Source organism: Chaetodon trifascialis, chromosome 8 (genome assembly GCF_039877785.1).
Source record: "Chaetodon trifascialis isolate fChaTrf1 chromosome 8, fChaTrf1.hap1, whole genome shotgun sequence".
NCBI lineage: Eukaryota > Metazoa > Chordata > Actinopteri > Chaetodontiformes > Chaetodontidae > Chaetodon > Chaetodon trifascialis.
In genome coordinates, this window is record NC_092063.1 from 15,300,284 (window position 1) to 15,322,268 (window position 21,985).

The 21,985-nt window shown below is 41.9% G+C and overlaps 3 protein-coding genes across 4 annotated transcripts; all 3 read right to left on the minus strand.

Moving 5' to 3' along the window:
• Positions 1-365: 365 nt before the first annotated feature.
• Positions 366-7,107, minus strand: eif2s2 (eukaryotic translation initiation factor 2, subunit 2 beta). The gene is made up of 9 exons (XM_070969193.1): positions 6,986-7,107; positions 4,318-4,498; positions 4,080-4,180; positions 3,763-3,892; positions 3,580-3,680; positions 3,013-3,161; positions 2,872-2,928; positions 2,562-2,647; positions 366-1,776 (listed from the first exon to the last, which is right to left on the minus strand). The coding sequence occupies exons 1-9, from the start codon at positions 6,998-7,000 to the stop codon at positions 1,601-1,603; spliced, it is 996 nt and encodes a 331-aa protein (XP_070825294.1). The 5' UTR covers positions 7,001-7,107; the 3' UTR covers positions 366-1,600.
• Positions 7,108-8,094: 987 nt separating this feature from the next.
• On the minus strand, positions 8,095-13,193 carry LOC139335518 (charged multivesicular body protein 4b). The gene is made up of 5 exons (XM_070969155.1): positions 12,845-13,193; positions 11,018-11,195; positions 10,461-10,575; positions 9,702-9,828; positions 8,095-9,396 (listed from the first exon to the last, which is right to left on the minus strand). The coding sequence occupies exons 1-5, from the start codon at positions 13,026-13,028 to the stop codon at positions 9,332-9,334; spliced, it is 669 nt and encodes a 222-aa protein (XP_070825256.1). The 5' UTR covers positions 13,029-13,193; the 3' UTR covers positions 8,095-9,331.
• A 1,195-nt stretch (positions 13,194-14,388) lies between these two features.
• On the minus strand, positions 14,389-21,177 carry LOC139335517 (vesicle-associated membrane protein-associated protein B/C-like). 2 transcript variants are annotated; one of them, XM_070969153.1, is made up of 6 exons: positions 20,820-21,177; positions 19,472-19,624; positions 18,117-18,220; positions 17,652-17,732; positions 17,020-17,151; positions 14,389-16,503 (listed from the first exon to the last, which is right to left on the minus strand). In XM_070969153.1, exons 1-6 carry the CDS (start codon positions 20,875-20,877, stop codon positions 16,339-16,341), a joined length of 693 nt encoding a protein of 230 aa, XP_070825254.1. In that variant the 5' UTR covers positions 20,878-21,177; the 3' UTR covers positions 14,389-16,338. The 2 variants fall into 2 exon arrangements, with proteins under 2 accessions (XP_070825254.1, XP_070825253.1); XM_070969152.1 differs by having other exon boundaries at positions 17,020-17,202; positions 20,820-21,121.
• Between the last annotated feature and the right edge of the window lie 808 nt (positions 21,178-21,985).

Genomic DNA, 21,985 nt, shown 5'->3' on the forward strand with positions numbered 1-21,985 from the left:
ATATGTACTTAACCAACACCTACTTGACATAAGCATTCAGTACTGATTTAAAATAATAAAGGCTAAAAATTGTAGACACTTTATGGTAGATGTAACATTTTTGGACATAGTTAAAGGGTCCCAAGAAGACAAGCATCACCTTTAACGTATGGGATATATAAATATGTGAGATATATGAATGCGTTATTTGCAAGCAACACTTTTTGGCCCACAGAAGTAGCAGCAAAGTGAGAAACAAAGCTGCTGCTGCTGGGTCATCAATCTGGACCTCAAAGAGCAAATGCTCTCATGCCACAAAGGTTAGATTTTCATAGCAGTTCATTTTTTTAAATTGAATCTTCAACAAGAGGCAGTTGAGGCAGTAATGGAGAGAGAGAGAGTAGAATGTTTTATTTTTGTAAAAACCAGGTTTTAAAATGATTCAAGCCAGACCTTATCCACATTCTTCTCCAACAAGAACAGCCTCTATGTCACATGTATCCAGTATCAGTGGACTGAAACCCTTATTGTGGCTAGTTTGTGGTGTACAAGTCTTGAATCACACTTGAAAATAATGACCTGTTCGAGGAGACTGATCCGAGGTGCCTGCCTCTGAGAAGCCGCTTTAGGGGGAAGCATTTGGGTGTTTGTCTTAGGAGTCTGGCGCAAGCTCAAGAAACCTGCTTTTCTTCACAAAATGAATTTTAGTTTTCACATCCTCCTAATCAAATCTCAAATTTGTGATGTGTTCACTTCAGAAGTCAAAAAGAACTGCTCTTCATGCCACAAAAACACTCAAACACACACTGCACAATTCCTATGTTTGTCTCACACACACCTCTCTATGAACGTCTTATGTGCGAAGGTGCTCTCTCACTAATCAACCTCGCGTTGTTTGACTTCGTGGTCATCTCCCGCTATAAAATGATCAAAAGGAGGAGTGTTAGGAGCCTGTCATAGACTAGTTACAGTGGAGTATGTACCCTAGGGCTAGGGCTCAAAATTCTGGACTGTCAGTTTTGTGATTTAGGGCCAGACTAGAAACAGAAAGACAGCCTTTAGTTGAAGCAATGTGGGATTCAAAAATAAAGAGGTGATCACTTGAGCAAGGTGGCTAAAAGTCACTCAGCTCTGGCATTGCAGATCAACTTGTCTTAACTACAATATGGCTGGTTAGGTGGAAAAACGTATTCCTTATCTGAAGAAATGATCATGTCTGGTGTGTGTGTGAAGTGGGAGAAGAAAGAATGAGGAAGGATTCAAGCCACATTAAATCAGGGTTTTGTTGCAGGAACCATGAATCATAGCAAATGGGGGGAAAAAAAACCTAGGAGATGGAGGGTACATCAGCCAGACAACAAATCAAATGCATCCAACAGTGTACAGTATGTGGTACACATCATCTGCTCACAGCGCCTGAACCCCATCTGTCAGCTTTAGATACTCTCTCACTCCCTGCCTGGTCAGGCCACGACACAACTAAACAACAGCCAAACCCTCCCGCAGTTCGATTCAGAGAGTCCTTTTAATGAATCAAGCGGGCGTCCAACCCCAACTTCGGCCCTTCTGAGAGGGGAAAGGGGAGGCCGAGGGAGGAGGGGGAGCCCAGTTTCGTTGGTCTTTAGTTGGCTTTGGCGCGGAGCTGCGCCCTCTTGCCCGTCACAGCCTGGAAGCCGGTCTTGATGCTGGCGACAGAGCAGCGGGAGTGGCACGTTTCACACTGCAAGAAATAGAGGCGAGTGTCCTTCTGCAGGATGGTCTCTGGGGAGCGGCAAGTGTGACACGTCACATATTCCTCTGCAGGGGTGAGAAGGCAGTTATTAGTAATGCAGTACACACAGGAGTTCAAGTACAAGGTGTGAAACTCAGAGTTCAATCGGAGAGTACTTAGCTGATTTGGGATCCCACTCATAACACTGTCAAACTCACAGTGGACACACTCTGAACATGGTTTATTTGTCTCTACGTGCACTGGCCAGTGTGTCGATCACATGCGCATCAGTAAATTCCTCAACTCACTTTTTGTAGGGTGTTTGCTTTCAGTTGTTGCCAACCAAATCTTTGTAAAGGTTCAGTTTAATCAACATTTAGCAGCGCTGAAAGAGACGCAGTGCAAACCTGACTGATTCATTCTGGACCGAGTTGTGATGATGACAAAGAACTTTATAACATCAAACCTACTTTGATTAACCCTCAAACCACCACAAACTGCCTTGGATCACTGGTTTGTATCAATTTCCTTTTTGGGAGATCCTCCCCTAATAGAGAAGCTATATGATATTTAAATCATGTATGAGATTTTGATGTGAAATATGAAGTAATACAATATGAAGTAACATGCCCGAGAAACTTTGTGGGAGCTGTCAGTACATTTGTAAACGCATAATTTTGTATTTCAAGACATGTTGCCAATTTCTAAGATTTTATAAGATAAACTCCTCCAAAACAAATTGTCCTGGCTGCAGTGTCCCTTCTTTGCAAATGCAATGAACCATTTTTAAATTAAACTAAATTTACAGACAAAAGCCATTTGAAAACGAGTCAAATAAAAAAAATAAATAATAGTTTCAACTGTTACTTACTGATATATCTTCTCAACACATTTTCTATCTGTTTCTGCTGAAATCTGCCTTTGATCACAAGCTGGTTATTTCCATCTATAGAACCACTGTTGATAGAAGAAAGGCACAAAGCAAAAACACAAATCAAACACTGACATCAGGGCCCAGAGAAATGGTACAAAATCTAATTCCTGTACGTCAGGGGTTCTCAAAGTTTTCATAATTCATTGACAAGTCAGTGTCACGTTCAGGGGCCACACAAAAGGTTCCAGAGGTCCGCACTTTGAGAACCCCTGCTGTGTATTCGGGAAGTCTATCAATCCAAACATACCTTGTTCCCAGCTCAGCCAGCAGGAAAGCGAGAAGATGTTTAGGCTGACGATGCAACCTGTGATGAAGAACATGAGAGGTCAGTTTCTAAAGGACACTTCAGACGAGTATCACAGCAGTGTGACAGGTATGCGAGGCTCACAGTTTGCAGATGTCTGTGAAGTTGACGAAGGAGGTTTTCTTGGTTCCCACTCGGACCACCTGAGGAGGCTTCATCACGAACTTCCTCTTCTCTCCGGCCACCATGTCCGGGTTCTTCTCTCGCATGATGTTGAAGACTCGATTCAGGAGCTGAGACAGAGATGGTGCGAAGAGTTATGCCAAGTCTGGTCGACACGGACCACGTTTCCATCATGGTAAGGTCTTAAAAAGTATTCTGATTTTCAATACGGGGAAAACATCTCAACTCAAACCCCGTTTTTTTTTTTGCCTGAATCATTTACATTTTGGCCCTATTAGAAGTATGCTGGATGAACTGTTATCAATTCCAGTTTACAATGTACCCCTAGATGTACAGACAATGCACATTAGATTAGTCTAGAACAGTCTTGCATTTGTTCTAGCTTAGAGGAACAAAATATTCATGGTTTAAGAGTGATTATACACTCTGAGGTGGTCTGATGTATATCCAAGTCTTGAGTGTGTAAGAGTGTGTGTGTGTGTGTGTGTGTGTGTGTGTGTGTGTGTGTGTGTGTGTGTGCTGTCCTACCTCATCATAAGTGTAGTCTCTTTCAGAGCCAGCCCAGGCCGGTCCTGTGGAGGAGCTGAATGATATTCCATCGTTGTTCTTCCCCTCATCATCCTCCAGCGCTGGAAACACATCACACAAACATTTTAACACTTGTGTCCCCCTTTAATTCTCTACTTTAAAGATGAGGTGACTTCTCCTCACCGTCGTCCTTCTCCAGTGTCTCTCCCTCATCAAAGTCCACTTTCTTTGACTTCTTCTTTTTGGTGGGGAGCATCAGGTCCAGGTTATCTTCCTCCAGCACCTCTGGCTGCTCTCCTTCAATTTTCAGCTCCTGATTTTGGATCAATGAGAGGTGAAATTGAGCGAGGGGACGAGAAGCAGCAAGTGTGTGAATGTGATTAAGAGAGTGACAAGAGAGCAACGGGAGAAGTGGAAGAAGAAGGGCTGATGTACAGGGACACAGACTGAGGTCATGAGGAGAGAGAAGAGAAACAGGCTTTGATGTAGCAGGGACTCACCTTTAATCCCTCCTCCACATCATTATCAAACACTTTCTTGGGTTTCTTCTTCTTTTTCTTCTGGTTGAAGAAGTTCAGGTCGTTCAAATCATCCGACGGCTCTAGAGAAGACAAAACCAACCCTGCTTAATTCCAGCGTCATGCAGGCTGGCAGTTAAACGTACGCTGTGAGAATATGCTCCCACGCTGAGGCTTAAATATGAGCTTCCAGACAGAGCAGCTCTATTTTCATTCTGACCTTTCTTCCTGCTGTCATCATCATCTAGGTCCAGCTCCTTGTCGTCTCCGGCCTCTGGTTCTGCCTCCTTCACCTCCACCTCTTTAGCCTCTTCTCCTCCCATCCCGTCTGCCTCCTCATCCAACATGAAGGGCTTCTTCTTCTTCTTCTTCTTCTTGGTCATGTTGGGATCAAAAATCATCTGAAGGAGAGAAAAAGAAGAGAGAATATCAACCAACACAGTTTCACAGTGACAACTTCCTCACAGTTTTTCCTAATTTGTGGTTCAATGACCTGAGAGACCATCTGACTAAATTACTGTATTTAATAAACTACAACTTTGTCTAAAAATGTCTTCAAATCATCCATTAGAGGTCACTGCACAGTGTCTTTCAATGTGATCACCATCAGCTGAGGAACAATGTGTTCCGATGAGACAGAGAGGAGGGACATCTTCTCATCTGATTCTGTCATTTTCATTCATCAGGTCAGCTCAGAGTATCACCACCCTTACAACAAGACCACTTGCCTTTTTCATTGTGTCTGTCTTCAACTAGTAACATTAAACAAAACTGATGCTGTGGTTTGAATATGCTTATGCTCTGAATATGCAGTTTAACATATTTTCCACCCTAATTTAAAACAGTGATTCAGCTGCTGACCAGCGCCAATGGACATGTGCTGTGATGCAATAGCAGGCAATTAAACCTGAAACAATCAGCTCATTAATCGATTAGTCAGACAGAAAACTCAACCGCTAAATTTATTTATATTATTATATTTATATATATTAGCGCTGTCAAAAATATTCCGTTATTAACGCATTAACGCGCGAGATTAACACTCTTTGTGACCTAGTGAACTTGTAGTTTTTTATAAGCTGTGGCCATTTCTAGTAGCGTTAGGAAAACTACAAGATCCGATTGTAAACCGGAAACAAAACAACAGGCACGCCCCACGCACATCTTTGGTGTCTTGCCTGCTTGCTAGCTGTCAAAGAGTAGGCTATCGGTTTGTGTGGATGTCGAGCACGAAACGCTGAAATGGATGCGAATAAGATTCTGAATGGAAGGTTTAGTTTCAAAAAGTGCCAGATGGGTCGACTGACAAGACCACAGTTATTTGTGTGTATTGTTGGTGTGAACTTATGAGTTATCACCGTAGCACGTCCAATCTGAAATACCACTTGATGGACAAACACACGGCAAATGCGAATTCTCCGCCACCTCCTTGTCAAAACCAGGCGACAATGGATGGCTTTCGGCAGAGGCATATGGATACCACAACTAAGAACAAGCTTACTGCAGCCATAGCCAAGTAATGTTCATTCTTTCTGGAGAGAAATAAGAGGCTGGGTTGATAAGCCTCTGGTGAATAAATAGAAGAGCATTATAGTCTGACTGCTTGTATGTTCAAAGGAAACTTAAGAAAGGAAAGTTTAAGCCATGGTTTAACTGCACTATAGCCTGAGTCCTAGTTTACAATGATGTGCACTTTGTAACTTTATCTTGTATCACCCTGTTTTGAACCCTTAGAAAGGGTTGTTGAAGGGACTTTTTTGTAACCAAGCATTTGTTTTCTGGTCATCTGTTTATTGACAGTGTTAAATTGTGTGAGATTTATTTCAATCAAATGTAAATGACTGCTCAAAGTGAGAATGTTAGTGTGAAATATAACACTACACGTTATTTTTTTCAATAAAAAACATTTGCACAAAGCAAGCCAATCCACTTTTCCATGTTGGTAAGAGTATTAAAATGATAATTAATGGGACATTTAGAATAGATAAAAATGTGCGATTAATTTGCGATTAATCGCGAGTTAACTATGACATTCATGAGATTAATCGCGATTAAATATTCTAATCGATTGACAGCACTTTATATATATATGTCGTTAATACAGATGCTATGAGATTTGGTGAGCTTTGAAACACTGTGATGCTCTTCCTACTCCCTATTCACTGATGCAACTTCCTGATAATTAGTAAATGTTGTGACTGAATGAAAGTATGAACAATCCTTCCTTGTTGTGTCATTGAGCCCACTGAGACAACTTAAGAGAAGTAGGAAAACCACGACTAATTATTTTCTTGAAACCGAACAGCCATCTCAAATTGTAATCGCGGACATTAACGTTACGTTGCAGTCACGGCCGTACACGGTTATACGGTTAAAAAAATTAGATACCCGATTTCAATAACGTTGACCAACATAATTCATCATTCGTTTTATTCTGCCATAGCTCTGTCTTAGCGTAAAGCCAGCTGTCCAAGAATTTGGATCCCGGCAGCTTTTTGTTGAACGTTAGAGAACATTGGTCAACCGTTACCGCCGCAGTCTGGTTAGCAGCGAGCTAACGCTAGCTAGCTAACTTCAGCCATTCATCTCGAGTTATCAAACAGCTGTGACAGGGCGGATTGACCAGCCACGGTGACTACTAATAATATGTGCGATGTGACAGATCGTGAGAAAGCGGTGTATGGTGTTTTTTTCTTGTCACTTAGCATGGTTGGGCCGCTGTTCGTTCGGCTAAAGCCATGTGAGAGATGGTGCGGACAGGGAGGGGAGCAGCAGAGCTGAGGCCCAAAGTCATCCTCAACACCGATCTGATCCGATAATTCACCTAATTTCACCAAAGAAGTCTTCAGACTAACTCAGACTCAGTAGCGGATAACTGGGTGACTTACCTCGTCCCCTGACATGTTTGCGAGCTGGGAAGTGACTGAAATCTGGCTACTTTTTGTCCCTCGCTCAGTCTCACAATGCTGCGCCGAAAATTTCTTGCATCAGCGTTCGATCCACACTACGCAAGCGTGAAGTCGCCAGATGTCGACGTCATTACCGTGCGTCGGCGAATTCTAGTTGTTGAGTGTTCAAGAGCAAAATTGCACAACTAAAACAGTTGATAAATGAGTTCATTATGAGGTTGTGGAGGTGTAACTGGCGTGTTTCATCACAGTCATCATCACACCGGTTAGTATGTAGAGTATACACATGCGACTGATATTAAAGCACTAAGCAAGAGTCTCACTGGGACCCAAGAGCTTTTGAATTGAATTCAATTGAATCTTTTCTTTTCAGACAAATATTTTGGTCTATTTTTGAGCAATCACTGTGGAAGAGACACAAAATGATGTAAAAACACCAAGAAATATGTTTGAACCTAAAACAGTTAAGAGTCACCAGCAGAACATATTTACTGATGTCTGCTTCAATTCCTCCTACCAGTCTCATTACTTATATAGTGTACTGATTCATATCGTTAGCCTCATAGCATAATTGCCTAAGTCATATTTTAAGGTTTTTCGGGCGATAAGGCAGGATGAAGCAGCAGTGTCAGGAGAGTAAAGTTAGGCAGATATCTCAATTTGGCCAAAAAATGACTTAGGCAATTATGCTATGAGGCTAACGATATGTTGCGTGAGATTTAACAGACAATGCTGGTGTCTAAAGTGTTTGTTCTTAAGTATAGATCTTGGTCTACAGCTGTGTTTCTTTCAGTGTTGATCTGAATTACAACTAAAACATTTTGCCCATTAATCCATTAGTTGATGGACTGAAAATTAATCAGCAACCTTAAGATGTTGTCAGTTTTCAAGCAAAAATGCCTCAATTCAATTCTCAAATGAAAGGATTTGCTTTTGTTAGTGAATTGAATATATTTGGAAACATTCAAAGTTGACATCTTCTATTGTGCCATTCAAACTCATTGTATTCTATATCATAGCAGTTTTATACAACAGGTGACAAAACCAAGACACTGAACAATTTGAAAAGATAAAGCTTCAACTACATTAAAGAATTGAAAACCTTTAATGATTTTGCAAATAATATTCTCATCTGGATAAATAAAACATAGAAATGCAAACATGCTTGTCCATCCGTCCTTGTGTTATGGGGTTTTTTTCTATGTAAAAAATGTACATTTTGAAAAACTAAAAGAACTGACTCTTTAAACTCCAAAATGCTGACATTGTAGATTGACTATAATCTAATCTTTTATACCACCAGCTCCTTAAAGATGCAGTTAATGAGGTGTGACAATACTTTATTATTATTAATATTTTTTTTTAACATTATACAATCTGAAACAAAAACCTTTATGAGAAGGAACGAGACAGACAAAGCAGGATGAAAGTGTATCAGGTTAAACATCTCTCTTTCTAGCCGTGTGTTGTGAATCCATAGTCACTTCCTCTTGTTGCATGCTTCACACAACCTTGACAAAACCTCTTAGTGACAGCAGGGATATATAAAAAGAGACACATTTGGGATATTTACACCAAATAACAAGAACCACTGGTGAGAACGTCTCTGAGGGAGGGAGAAGTACAAAGCACGTAGCCTGAAACAAAAGAAAAGGTTCGGACTGTGGCAAACACACAGCTCATAGCTCATGCTCAGCCGTTCTCCTGTTTTCGAGAGCATTTAAAAAACTAAATGAGAGCAAACGATTGTTATCTTTGTCAAGAAGGGAAAAAAAAACAAAACATCCAGCAAATTTAACGCCACAAATGCAGGTAAATATATGAGCCAGAAACACATCTTTGAGGATTGAGTTCCCATGAAAATTCGCCTTTCAACTGGTGACGTTAACGCAGCCCGTAACACTAATCTCAAAACTTCTTTATTCCACCACAGAGCTTAAAATATTCAATTCAGTATGAACTCTGTGGGCACCGAGATAGCTGAAATAGCTCTGCCCAGCACAGGGACCATGAAATGCTAGTATTATATTCAAATTGTGGTTAATATATGAAATGACTCTGCCAAGGTACAGTGATGGAGCTTCAAAATAAAAGCCCACAAGCATCTCGTTTTGCCGAGCACCCAGGGGTCTATATTTGTGAAAGGGTTGGGAAAAAGATTACAGCATTTTTGCTTTTTTGTAGTGTTACATAAAGTCAACGGTCAGCTCACCTCAGACACACAAAAACACTCATACGCAACATCCTATCAATCCATTCATTCCCCAATTGCTCCTTCCTCTTCCCTCTCTGATGCAGGTATGACGTGGCGGATGCTGCGTGGGTTCACATGGCCTCCATCGCCCAGCGCTGCAGGTCCTCCATGTCGTCGTCGTCCTCCTCTTTCTTGGCTTTTAGGGGTTAAAAAAGAGAAAAAGGACACAAAGAAAAACTTTGAATGCATTGGTACAGTTACATTTAGCAGATCTCAGCTGGATTCCAGACCTCATCCTGAACCAGGATCAGACCCTGGCTTCTCCCGAGTGACAAACCTCATTATAACCCATTTCTGGAAATTCTGTTATTTGTGGGGGAGATAGATGTGAAGATTTTAGCCATTTTATGGGGGGATTATATGGCATCTTTTAAAAAAAAAAAAAAAAAGCCAGAGAGGCTCAAAGAGTTGTGTCAGTTTTTCAGACGCTCTCTTTCTTACCAGGTCTGGAAGGTAGTGAAGTTGAAGGCACGTTGGGGAGGGGGACGTTCTCCGATCCCCCGATCTCCAGCAGGTTTTTGTCCAGCTCCTCCTGTTCCAGCTCATCCAGCTCTGCCAGCAGCTCATCCTGAGAAAGACAGCAATTACAACCCAAGATGAGGATTAACACACAAAAATTCGTGCAACACCAAAAGATATTAGTCCCAATAAATAATAAAAATTAAATATAACATGGCATCTTTTTTTTTTCAGTTTTCAAAATGTGGTCCTAATCTTGTGCATCTGCACACTTCTCACATAGTTTCATTGAAATATCTCCAGTCAATTGACTGAGAATTTGAGAGAGAGCATATTCATTCCTTCCCAGGACAACCGAATACCATCAATTGTGGAGAGGTTGGTCTGTAAATAAGACCATTGAAAAATAAGGCTGATTCTGGCCTTAATGCCAGAGTCATGACTCCAGAAACACAACAAATTGTTGTTAGCCTGGTGGGTCACATAACAACACGAGGCAGCATCAAGGATGACACTGGACTTTGCTCCACCAGGTGAACCCAGCATTATCGTCAGCCCACCATTCACATGTCTGTGAAGTCAGATCAGCCTGAGACAATATTCAAAGTAAACCTCTAAATCAACCAGGCGATAGCAAATCTATAACCATCCATTTTAAAGCAGGAATCAGTTCGGAATCACACTTCGCATTTTGAAAATACCACAGAGAAACCTGACAAATGTAAAAAATGATTTGATCACCTCATCAAACTCCTCTCCAAAGCCAACAGGTTTAGAGATAGCATCGGAGATTTCCTGGGCCAGCTCCTGCTGCTCTGTAATGTCCTGCATCAGGTCGTCCACCTTGTCAATGTCCCTGAAACAACAAGCAAGGGAGGATTCATATGTGAGCAAAACCAAGTCTCGTTTACCAAATTTACACACTGATAATTTGGCAGTAGGAATGATGCATACAGCATGCTGCGATGCAAAAGTTCCTCATGTGTGCAACTACTGATGTCCATTTAATATAGAAGTTAAAAGTATTCTAGCAGGGAAATGGGTCTGAATTCCTGTTTCTTAGTATTATTTTTTCAGTCTTTCAAATAACATTGAGTGCTGTTGGGTTTGGATTAGAGAGGCATTACTGCACGTGGATCAAATCCAGTGTATCTTGCTGTAAGAAAAGCATATTCCTCATGAACTTTCTATTGATTTAGAGCAGACCAAGCCCCATGAAGGCAATGTCGGAGCAGCAGACTACAAAAATAATATTTCAATGACCGTCAGTCAATCAGTGACCGGGTGCTTGCTCTTACATGTTTTCATGGGCAGACTTCATGGCCTTGGCAGCGAAGCCCATGTTCTTGAGCACTTCAGTGTTGGTGTTGGCGTTCTCCAGAGCTTCTCTCTGGAACTCGATGGTTGACAGTGTGCCGTCGATCTGGGCGAGCTGCTTCTCATACCGCTTCTTTCTTTTCAAAGCCTGCAGAGCCGCTGAGGAGAGAAGGACAGAGGGGAAGGAGTCAGGATGGAGAGATTGTCACAGAAATAGACGGTTCGAAATGTAATTCAGTGGCAGTATATGCATAACTGTGAATCGCTGGATATTGATCAATTTGTCCTGAAACAGAAATGAGAGCGTGACTAAATATAAAACACTCCTACACTAATCTTCTACGTTAGTGACGGTTAGGTCAACAAGGAGGACAGTTGGTTTGAGCTTGTGACTGACACTTGGCTGATAACATGGAAAATTAAAGGTAAAAATGAATCAGCTACTGTGGTCACATGACCACAACATCTGACAAGCTGTAGTGAAACTGTCAGAGTGTGGCATGCTGGGTTGACTCACTCTGACAACATTTGCAGAGTCAGAGGAGGAAAAAATTATAGTAAAGGAAACACACACAATGGATTCAAGCCAAGCACCACTCCTCACTTCATGAATAACCTAAAGTGTAAGGTGTGCGAGGGCAACACAGAGTTATATCTATCATTGTAATACCTAATATTCTTTGCCCCACTTGTGGTGACATGAATCCATCCATAGGTCAGTCTGTCCATCGGTTTTTCTTCTTTGGTCAAAAGCAACATATCTCGCCAGCTTGTATACAGACCAGCATTTAATTTGGTTTGGATATTTTTAATTCTCAGAGGATGATCGCGACACTTTGATGCATGACAAGATGTCTTCAGAATGACTACTCAGACTTCAGATTATGCACTATGGATCACCGTGGTCCTAAAAGCATTTATTTCACTGTTTTTGGTGACACCTTGATCTTTATTCTAGAGGTGCTGTCAGCCCCAAGTCTAGTACGAGCAATAATCAGAATAAAATAGCCAAACCACCATATTCATCGTACCCCTACTGCCGTCCTCAGGACAATATGTGACACCTTGTCAACAACATTCCTGGTTTGATTTCCTCCTTTTTAATAAGATACACATCTGTCTTTATAGCGTTTGACCATGTTGTGTCTGTGTTCTGCGGTTATTGTAACATCACTAGTTATGAACAACTTTAAATCTAAGGTTCGTTATGTTTAATGTCTGGCATTATCTGGTCCTACAATAATGATCAGGCAGATGTAGGACCAGCTGGAGGTCTGCAGGTTTCTATGCAGACTTCTGTGCAAGGTGCAAACACGCCCACCTCCCTGACAGAGATATCACGTCCCTTTAACATCTACCACTCAACCCTTGTCCTGACACACTGAGCCCGTATCTTTATTGCCAGTCTCTCTGCAGCAGGACACCTAAATGCAGCTGTATGGCTTGCCACACCTTGAACTAAGTCTTTTGATTTTTAAATGGCCACCGATCAATTAGACGAAACGAAATATCACCCGACATATGTTGGCAAAACACAAGCACGGCGATGTCTCGCTATAAAAAAGGTCAACGGTAATCAATAATCAGCTAATCAGAACTCCTACACAGTCGACAAAACGTCTACTTGCCTCGGGTGGCAACCATGGTCGTGATAATGACGCTGATATTTGCGAGACAGCCAACAGTTCGGACAGCTCGGGAAAGTTAGCCAACTTAGCTCTCGTGCTAGCAGTTAGCGTAGGGTTGTTGACCAGGCAGTATGATAATAAACAGAAGCAACTGCGTGAAAATACATCCTGGCATCTCACCTCTTTTGTTTTTTGTGCCGTTTTTCTTGGCAATTTGCAGTTCCTGCTCGATCTTTTTCTCTAGAAATTCCTGTTTCTTCGTTAGCATCTCCTCCGTCTCTCGGAGTTTCTGGATCGCCTCCTGTGGGCTCGGTCCCTTTCCTCCTTTTCCTCCTCCTCCAAAGAACTTACCTAACAACGACATATCTGGGATGCTACAACACACTAACTATAAAAAAAATAAAACGAATCTGCGAAATACCCGAGAAAAACACGCTTAGCTACCTCGCTGCTAGGCTACACTGACACTTCGCCCTAGCCTGGAAGCTGGAAGGATTGTTGATGTTTTTCTACTTCCTGGATAAGGCCCAATGACGTCATGTTGCCCGATGCGGATTGGGCGTCGCTTGTTTGAGCTGTGTCTCCATCTGCTGGACAACAGAAGCACTGAAAATTACTGGATCGCTTTTCATGTATTTTATTTTATTTTATTCTATCATTATTATGTTTTATCATCACTGTCAGTTATGTGTCCAGAGGTGCAAAAGGCCCCTACAACTCAGCCATATGTTTGCTTGTAGGTAGATAACCTGGATGTTTGCACTTCACTGTGCAGAATGACGTAAATTGATACTTCAAAGTTGTTTTTACATTCATTGAAGACTTAACCAGCAGGATTTGTTAGCTCACAGCCAGGTCATGGTCCAATATTCGCCTTACACCACTGAAGTGAATAGTGGACACACAGAGACTTTTCTATGAATATTTGCATATTTATAGATTCCATATTTTTCAATGAGGGAGAAGAACCAGATGGAATTTATATAATTTGAACGACATTTTTTGGGAGGGAAAAATGTTTAATAACATATTGGGGAACGTTCTGTAACGTTTTAAATTTAGAACAACACTGTTGACTTGCAATAGAGAAATTAAAGAACCAACCAGCACAGATTGTAATATCTTGACCTTTACTCTCTAATATGGGTCAAATAACACTGGATCCTTGAATTCCATAATGCAACCAACGCCATCTTTTCTTTGGATCCTCAGTAAATGGTCTTATCTTTTGTAATGGAGGCTTTGTATTGGGAATCTGTAGTCTTAAAGGGCCTGTTTAAGATGACATTACGACAGTGATAACCTCCTTCCAAAGCCACAGAGGACATTATACATCGAGTTGTGTCCCTTGTCAAAAGTAAACTGACCTTCATGAGTAAAACCAGTAGAGTGCTCCTTTAATGCACTGAGAGCGCTTCAACATTTAAAAAAAAATTCCTTCCTTTTTCCTTCTGTACTGAATAGCCTTCTCAATTAGTGCATTGGATCAGTGGTTCTACGTCCTTGGTTCGTTCTATTCATCACTGTTTTTGCAGCCACACACACACACACACACACACACACACACACACACACACACACACACACACACACACACACACACACACACACACACACACACACACACACACACACACACACACACACAAACTAAAATCTCTTCAAAGTCTGACATCTAAACTGAGAGAGAAGAAAAAGTCAACTTTTCACAGAATCAGACAGTTGGGGGTTTATATATTTTAATTCGTTATGATGCTACATGATCCATGGTGGTTGTTCAATTATTTTCTTCCTTTACTACAGTATGTTAATAACTTTGCCCGTTATCTTTTGAAGTCTTTTTATTTTTATGTACATACAAAAGAGTATCCAATTACTGTGATTACATTGTTGTGTGACTGTATCTTTGCATGTGGTCTGAAGCGCTGATGCCTTCTTTTTTCCATTAACGTAGTGTGTATTCACAGGTCAGTCCTCCTCCCGGCCACCCACATTCCCATTTCTCTGCTCCCCGAGCTCCCTCAGGCAACGAAAAATACAGATATTTAATTTTTTATTTTTTTTTTTAAACAATCTGCTTGGATGGTGGCGCGATAGCCAAGACAATACAGCTGTGTTGTCTCAGTTATCTCACAACCACCACAGCCCAACTGGAAACAAAAGAAAAAGATAATCAAAAGGAAAACAAACACACACAAACTGATAAACCAGACTCAAGATGGTCCCTTTTGAAAAGACAGTAATTTTTTTTCTTTTTCTTGATTTGCTAATATAACTTCAACACTCAAAAAATAATAATAATCTTAATAAATCCAGGTCATTTCATGCAGACTGCAGAGTGGACACTTGAATATAGTGCATTTGAATATTATAAACAACAGAAGCATTGTGGCTACATGATAATATAAGAAAAAAAAGAAGCAAACATCTGCTGTAATACACTAGAGGACGCAAATACAATACTCCATGGGCAAAATCAAACAAGGTAGCCAAAAACATTGTTACATATTGGATGTTATATAGTGAAAATGTCCTGATTTTGAATGATAGGTTCACTGCTTGAAGTGGGGAATTTTCTTGTCTAGTGCCTCTCAACCGGAAGAAGTAACTAAAGGAAGAAAATTTAAGTGTTAACCGGGAAAATCTGATGTCTTGAACTAAATCAGTAGTTCACTGTGCAGCATCGATTCTTTATCATAATCCTGAATTTACTGACATAATTTTACAAATGGCCCAAACTTGTGATTTACTGAATTTCTACTGATTCCTTGATCTGGTCAGCAACTGAATGTATGAAAAGTTTTAGTCTGATTTTCAACAAACACCCCCAGTTTTCTGTTGCGTACAGGAAATCTGTTCAGATGACAGTTCTGTCTTCAAACCAGCCCTCTTCCTTCGTTCTAAAACAGCCAAGGAGTTCACCATTTGTGGTCTCCTCCACATAAAAACACCCACATGCAGTCACATCAGCCCTCGTGCAGGAGGGAAAATCAACAAGACACACACGCACACACGCTCGCACACACACACGGCTTGTACTGGCTCACATTTTTTTTAACCACATATTGTTTAGAAGACAATACAGAGAGTTTGAGTCTAGAAAAAAGTCTTTCACCGATCACTTGTGTTCACCCCTCCGAGCAGATTATCAGTAATAAGTGGAAGAGAGATTTATCAGAAGAGAGGTGTTAGATCCTTCTTACAGACAACTTGAGTGAGGAAATGTGGAGACGTAAAAATCAATAAAGAATCGATGAAAGACTTTCAACATTCAGCCAGCGTGAAGCCACTTCCACACACCAACAACTGATACCTGTGCAAGTTGCGGAAGATCATTTAGGAAGAAGGGATGGACGGAAAGAGCAGATCAGAGGTGCTGATTATTTCACACAAAAAAAAGAAGAGAGAGAAAGGCAAGACCTGTGACAAAAGCGCTCCCACTCATGGTTTACCTTGGGGTCGCCTTCTTTCGGTTTCTTTTTACACATCAAATTATTTTCCATCCACACAAACCATCACGATATTGCCTTAAATGTTAAAAAAAAAAAAAGAAAAAGAAGAGAAATCAACATAAACCCAGAAGACATCTCTGTTGCCGTCATTGACACGTGTCCTCCCGAGCACGCCGTCCATCTGTTCGTCCGTCCGTCACTGTGCTCTGTCTGTCTGTGTCTCTACAGGGCCAGCTTGCCAATGATGACTCCGATGACAAAGAAGAGCACGCAGAACGCCAGGACGCGGGTGCTTAGGCCTTCGTCCCTCATGGCCGAGGTCGCCATGGAAGAAGAGTGAGAGGCGGCCACTGAGGTCACCTTTCTCTTCCGCAGACCGTCGTCCTCCTGGCATAAAGACAGAGGAGTGAGAGACACAGCCAAAAACACAGTTTACCAGCAGCTACTGTCCCTGCAAAGACTTGGCAAAGACTGGCTAATGGAGGAGACTTTCTGCCAAATGCAACAACGGCTTCTTAACTTTTCTTTCAATCGTTTAAAAGCTGCTGTAAAAGCTGGACCCCCCCTGGAAGAGAGAACATTATTCCTGGTGCTGAACCTGCTCAAGATCCCAATGATATCCAAAAAATATAATACAGACTTTGATTTTTGATATCTTGAAAGTGACATAACATCAGCTTCTTTTGTAATTTCCCCTTCAGACAAGGATCGGGATGATTTTGGAGAAACATGAGATAGCTGTTCAGCTTTCTGGTTCAGTCTCACACGGTGCTGCATTCAAAAACGAAACTCTCACAACTATTTTTGCCTTCCTGTGTCTGCTGACGGAAGTGTTGAAGTGGAAAAGACGAAGCTGAAGAAAACGCAGACAGATCTCTTTTTTTCCATTTTTGTGCGTCTCACCCTGATCTGTTTGTTTTCTTCCCGTAGCCTCTGCACTTCCATCTGCAGCCGCTTGCACTCCTCCATGATCTTCTTCACCTCCCCGTCATCCAGCGAGGCGCTGGCTGACTTGGGCAGCGCGGAGTGCTCGGTCTTAACAGAGGAGGCAGAGGAAGACACAGTTTTGTTGCTTTCACTCTCATGCTGTGGAGAGAGAGTGAGGGTGTGGGAGAACGGCGGGGCGAGAGCAGAGGGAGAGGAAGGAAGGGGATGAAGAGACGTGCAGAGACATGTAAGGGGTTGAGATGAAAGTATGAACAAATCAGAAATAAATAAATAAGCATGTAATGGGTGACACAGTGGTGTGTTGCTGATTGGTGGGAGACTGAGAAAATAGTGAGAAAAAAGAAAAACTGAGGAAACATACAATGTGGATGTTTGAATGTTGATTTTACTTATTCCGATAGAAGATGGCCACTAAAGGTGCACATGTATTTAAATCTGAAATACATGATGCAACATTTCAAAGTTTGTAGCTCTGATGGGGTGCGTGTGTGTGAAAATGTGACTTCTGTGCATCTACATCTGACACTGAATGACTGAATGCTTAGAGCAGCACAACAAATGCCCTTTAACAGAAGAGTGAGACTTACAGTTTTGTCATTTTCTAGAGGCATCTCAAATGCACATCTCAACTTAGAATCCATCAGCTCTTCAGGCTTTGCCTCCTTCCACTGTGGACGAGAACATCGAGAGTGACAGAAAAGACAGTCAGGAAGGAAATACAGCGAGAGTTCAGACTGGGATTCTTCAGCATCGGCTCAGTGGCGGGGTTGGATCTTTCATGTAATTATTAGCCATTAATTCAGAGGAAACCAGATAGAAAAATGATCTTCTAAAGAAGATTTTTAGAATTTGGGGCTTGTTTTAGAAATGTATGGCTTTCTCCTGATGTTTCAGAACAGTTTCTGCACACTGACAGATGTGGATGTAAACTGCAATATTGAAGAATTCAGCTGGAGGTAGTGCAGGTTTCTCAAACATACAGATGCCAACATCAGCGTGGCTCATAAGAACATCCTTAAATCCTAAATCATACTTCATGCTGTGGTACTCACAACTCCTTCCATGTCAGTCATGTCATACGGAGCCAGCATGGACTGCACCATGAATTTGTGTTTACTCTTTTCATTGGGGTCGTAGTCAAAAGGCTGTAGCATAACTGTGGACAAAAACAATGAGAGAATGGAAAGGCAGCACATTAGGGAATGACTGACTTCCTGTATTGCCTCATACCAAGTATTACACAACCAGCAAATGAAAAGACGTCAGTCAGGTTTATGATTTGAGTTACACTGTGACCTGCTCGCTCCAAATGAACTGCCTATTTGTCCTGAAATTTTAATTTTTATGCCTGGATGAGCACTTACTCAGTCACTGGAGAGTATAATGACTCGGGCTGTAATGAATATTAGAAATTCAGCTGATCCGTTTGATGATAGCAATGAAGCCGACAGAAACGTGGGACCATTTTAATTCCAACATCAATGTAACAGCACAGGTTAAATAGTTACTGAATCTGTCTTTTGGAGCTTCAGGTGTTTTTGCCCCACGCCACCTTACTGAGATGTGAAGGAAAACACTTGGCTACCTTGCAGGGAGACGGCTGGGCAATGTGGGAAAAATGAAAACTACAAAACCCACAAGACAGTATTTTAGTTTCAACACAAGTACCAATTCTGTCATGATAGGTGGGACTATTTTTTTTGACTGAATGACATTAATTCCATTTAACAATCTAACCATATGTCCATTGTTCCCAATTCTTCTTTTATCCTCCTACAATTTAGAACTGCACGGCATAGTGTGAGTATTTTGTCATCTTTTCATACAGATTATAGTCACTGAGCAGCTGCAAAGATTTGACAATATTTCTAACCTCAAGCTGCTGTACCAGTACACTGTCTGGTGCAAGAGGCTACAAGATTTATGTTGGTGCTGGAACGCAATACATGCTGTCTGGAAATTCAGCAGTTATTGTTCTATTGCTGGAGCTATTACAATTTAATCGTATGATACTAGATTTCGCCTAGTTTCATTTGATTATCCTGATATAACTTTAGCACTGTCTTCTCAGAATAGCGTGCATCAGAGTCAAATGTTACAATTTGCTGAACTTATTTTAGTGCTGCTGTTGGGTGAAATTATCTAGCTGGCTCCATCTGCTCGGCCATTTGATCCATAATTGTAGTGATTTTTCTTCAGGCACCAAATACCTCGCCCTAATTTAGACATGTTGTCTGAAAGCAACTACAGATCATCACATTATTAAGGGTGAGGTCAAAAACACAAATATCTTATTGCATCAGCATCACCCAGCTCTCCAAACCAGATGTGAAAACCACACCGTAGGTCTGAACTTTGGCTGGGCTTTTCACCTGCGTTTACAGAGGATGCAAACATATTTACAAACCAGAAACATTGATGGAGGTTCCAGCGTCAATGATGCCACTGTTCGGGCGCACACAGTATCTGCGAGGTGCAGTTGTCTTGACTTTGAAACACACATTTCTATCTGTGGGGTTGGTGAGCTTCAGAGTGGCAGTGACGACATCTGTAAACGGGCCTGAGGAGGACACAGAGACACAGCACAGTGACTCAATGATGTATGTGTGTGTGTACAGGTAGATTCCTGGCTAATCATAGGTATACATGTATTGAGTGTTTGTGAGGGACTCCACAAAGCTGAGCATATACATTGTACATTAAACATTAAAACAGTGCAGTGAGCAGTTAAGTGTGCAAGGGCTTACTTATATTATTCATGCCCCACCCTCAGCGGATCACTTGAATGTAGATACAGGTAGATCACCTTCACACTGGCCCTCGTGAGACCGCCTGACCATGTGCAATGACTCCAGACTGGACTATTCAACCTCTTAAGACAGCTGAACCTTGGCTTTAGAAATGTGTGTTGGGCAAACAACCTCACTTGCAGTGACTGAGAGGGCGTCTCATCTCCTCCTGGGTTATCTTTGCTTTCAAAGCTCTGCAATAATCAATCAGCAAAACCCCACTTCTAACCGATTCCAGCACTTGACCCATTTCTGCAGCAATATCACACCGAATGCCGATCATCTCAGAACATGGCCATTACCCGTGCCACACCAGCTCAGTCTGCATTTTCACAATCACTCTGCCTGGATATAGAAAAGCTGCAAAGGAATTCACGTTGCACAGTGAGAGTAAAGCTCTCAATCAAAGCCTGCTGGCTTATGATGTTGTGAAATAAGCATAGTAATAGGGCTAAGCAATGACACCCTGATCGAAGAAAATGCTAGAACAGTCACTTCTTGGCAGCCGGTTGTTAGTAACAACACTGAGAGGAAGATGATATGTCAAGTATTAGTAGTTCTATCTCATCACGGTGTCGCACATGCTGCTAGAGGAGAAATGACAAAGCACAGTGATCAAACGAGTGAATTCACGTTCACTAGAGATATGGGACGGCGGGCCTGCCCTGACGCTGCAATGACAGCTAACAGTTTGACTTGCTAGCTAGGTTAGCTGAATGCTACCTAGCTAGCTGGTTAGCATCGTCGCACACACTGTCATTTCACCTGTCACCGTCACTGCTGCTGTACGCACAACGTAGACTACAGCTAGCGAGCTACATCCGTCTGTTTTAATAACAGCGACAACAAATAACCACACATGAGCAAACGTCAACTGGTTAATGCAGAAATAGATACGGTGGCTATCAATGACGGCTTCTAGGTTAGCTACCTAGCCCCCGGCCCTGCCCTCTCCTTCAGCATTACCTCTGAATTTCAGTTCGTGTTGTGGCTCTAGCACCAGGACTTGTTCTGGTCTGGCCATGTCCCAGGGCTTCTTCCTGTCGCGACGGTGAGGACAATAATATTTTACCGCAAGTAGCCCAGAGAGGTGTAGCAGCTGGCTCCCGAGGAAACAACCCGGCCGTCCACGGTTTTTCTACGGGAGAGAAGGAGGAGGTGGAGGATGATTACAAATGCACCACCACTCGGACTGACTGCTTGACTGACTGCCACCGACAGCTGCTGGAGGCTAACTTGCTAGTGCTAACTCTGCTAGCAGCGGAGGAAGAGACGGGAAGGAAGGGATGACGTCATGCGAGGGGCGGGAGTGGCGCGAGATGTCAGGTGGTTTCTTGAGAACTTCCACATCTTTGAATGTATAGACTGTCACAAGTTACACCAGTTAAAGAGTGAGGTGAGATAGTACTTCATCAAGATCATTAACCTGGACTGTAGAAATGTTTTAGAAATGATGTCTCCTAAATGCAGCTCAAACGCCCTCAGAAAGCTGTCACGAGAACCTAAAAAGGTCACTGAGAACAGGTAATCAAAGTTAAACACATGAATCTAATATAGTTGACTCAGCCTACAGAATATCCACTTTGTGGAAGTTCTTGATTGTCCCCCAGAGGACATGATCTGAAGAGCGGCAACTGCCCTGCTGTGGACATATAGAAACCATGAAAGAACCCTTTTTAGTTCCTACATGTATGTACCTGTTTGCTTATGTCAGTGTTTTATGATTCAGGGTTTTCTAACTTTGTGCCTATAAACAGCTTCAAGTGATCACATCCAATGCTTCCTTTAGAATTTTAAAGAAGCAGTGTCGCCATCGTCATGGCACCAAGTATTCAGAGATCAATCATATTTAGCCAATTTGACATTTAAACATTCACCAGGGTTCAACACAGACACACTGTAGCTGCATATTAGGATTCACACACACATCAGTGGCTTCCTGGACTTAACTTCTTTCAGGGTGACATTCCTCACAGCAGGGTCAGGGGCAGTTTCAGATGAGTGCTCCAGTTGACTCTTTCTACCCCGATAAAAAACAAAGTAGTCCAAATGCATGAGTGATCAAACATTCCCTCCTGTGTAAATGTCAGAGATGGGCTAACAATCACGGGGTCTCATAGGAATCATGAAAG

Excerpts from the sequence above, each read along its gene's own strand:
- eif2s2 (XM_070969193.1), bottom strand. Across the intron at positions 3,893-4,079 it reads ATGTGGAGGAGGGATTAAAG|GAGCTGAAAATTGAAGGAGA; the intron begins GTGAGTCCCTGC and ends ATCCAAAATCAG. Across the intron at positions 1,777-2,561 it reads TGTGTTGAGAAGATATATCA|AGGAATATGTGACGTGTCAC; the intron begins GTAAGTAACAGT and ends TCACCCCTGCAG.
- LOC139335518 (XM_070969155.1), bottom strand. The coding sequence starts at position 13,028 with ATGTCGTTGTTAGGTAAGTTCTTTGGAGGAGGAGGAAAAGGAGGAAAG. Across the intron at positions 11,196-12,844 it reads CGGCACAAAAAACAAAAGAG|CGGCTCTGCAGGCTTTGAAA; the intron begins GTGAGATGCCAG and ends TTCTCTCCTCAG. Across the intron at positions 9,397-9,701 it reads TTCACTACCTTCCAGACCTG|CCAAGAAAGAGGAGGACGAC; the intron begins GTAAGAAAGAGA and ends AACCCCTAAAAG.
- LOC139335517 (XM_070969152.1), bottom strand. The coding sequence starts at position 20,877 with ATGGCCAGACCAGAACAAGTCCTGGTGCTAGAGCCACAACACGAACTG. Across the intron at positions 18,221-19,471 it reads AACCTCCATCAATGTTTCTG|TTATGCTACAGCCTTTTGAC; the intron begins GTTTGTAAATAT and ends TTTTGTCCACAG. Across the intron at positions 16,504-17,019 it reads AAGAAAACAAACAGATCAGG|GAGGACGACGGTCTGCGGAA; the intron begins GTGAGACGCACA and ends TCTTTATGCCAG.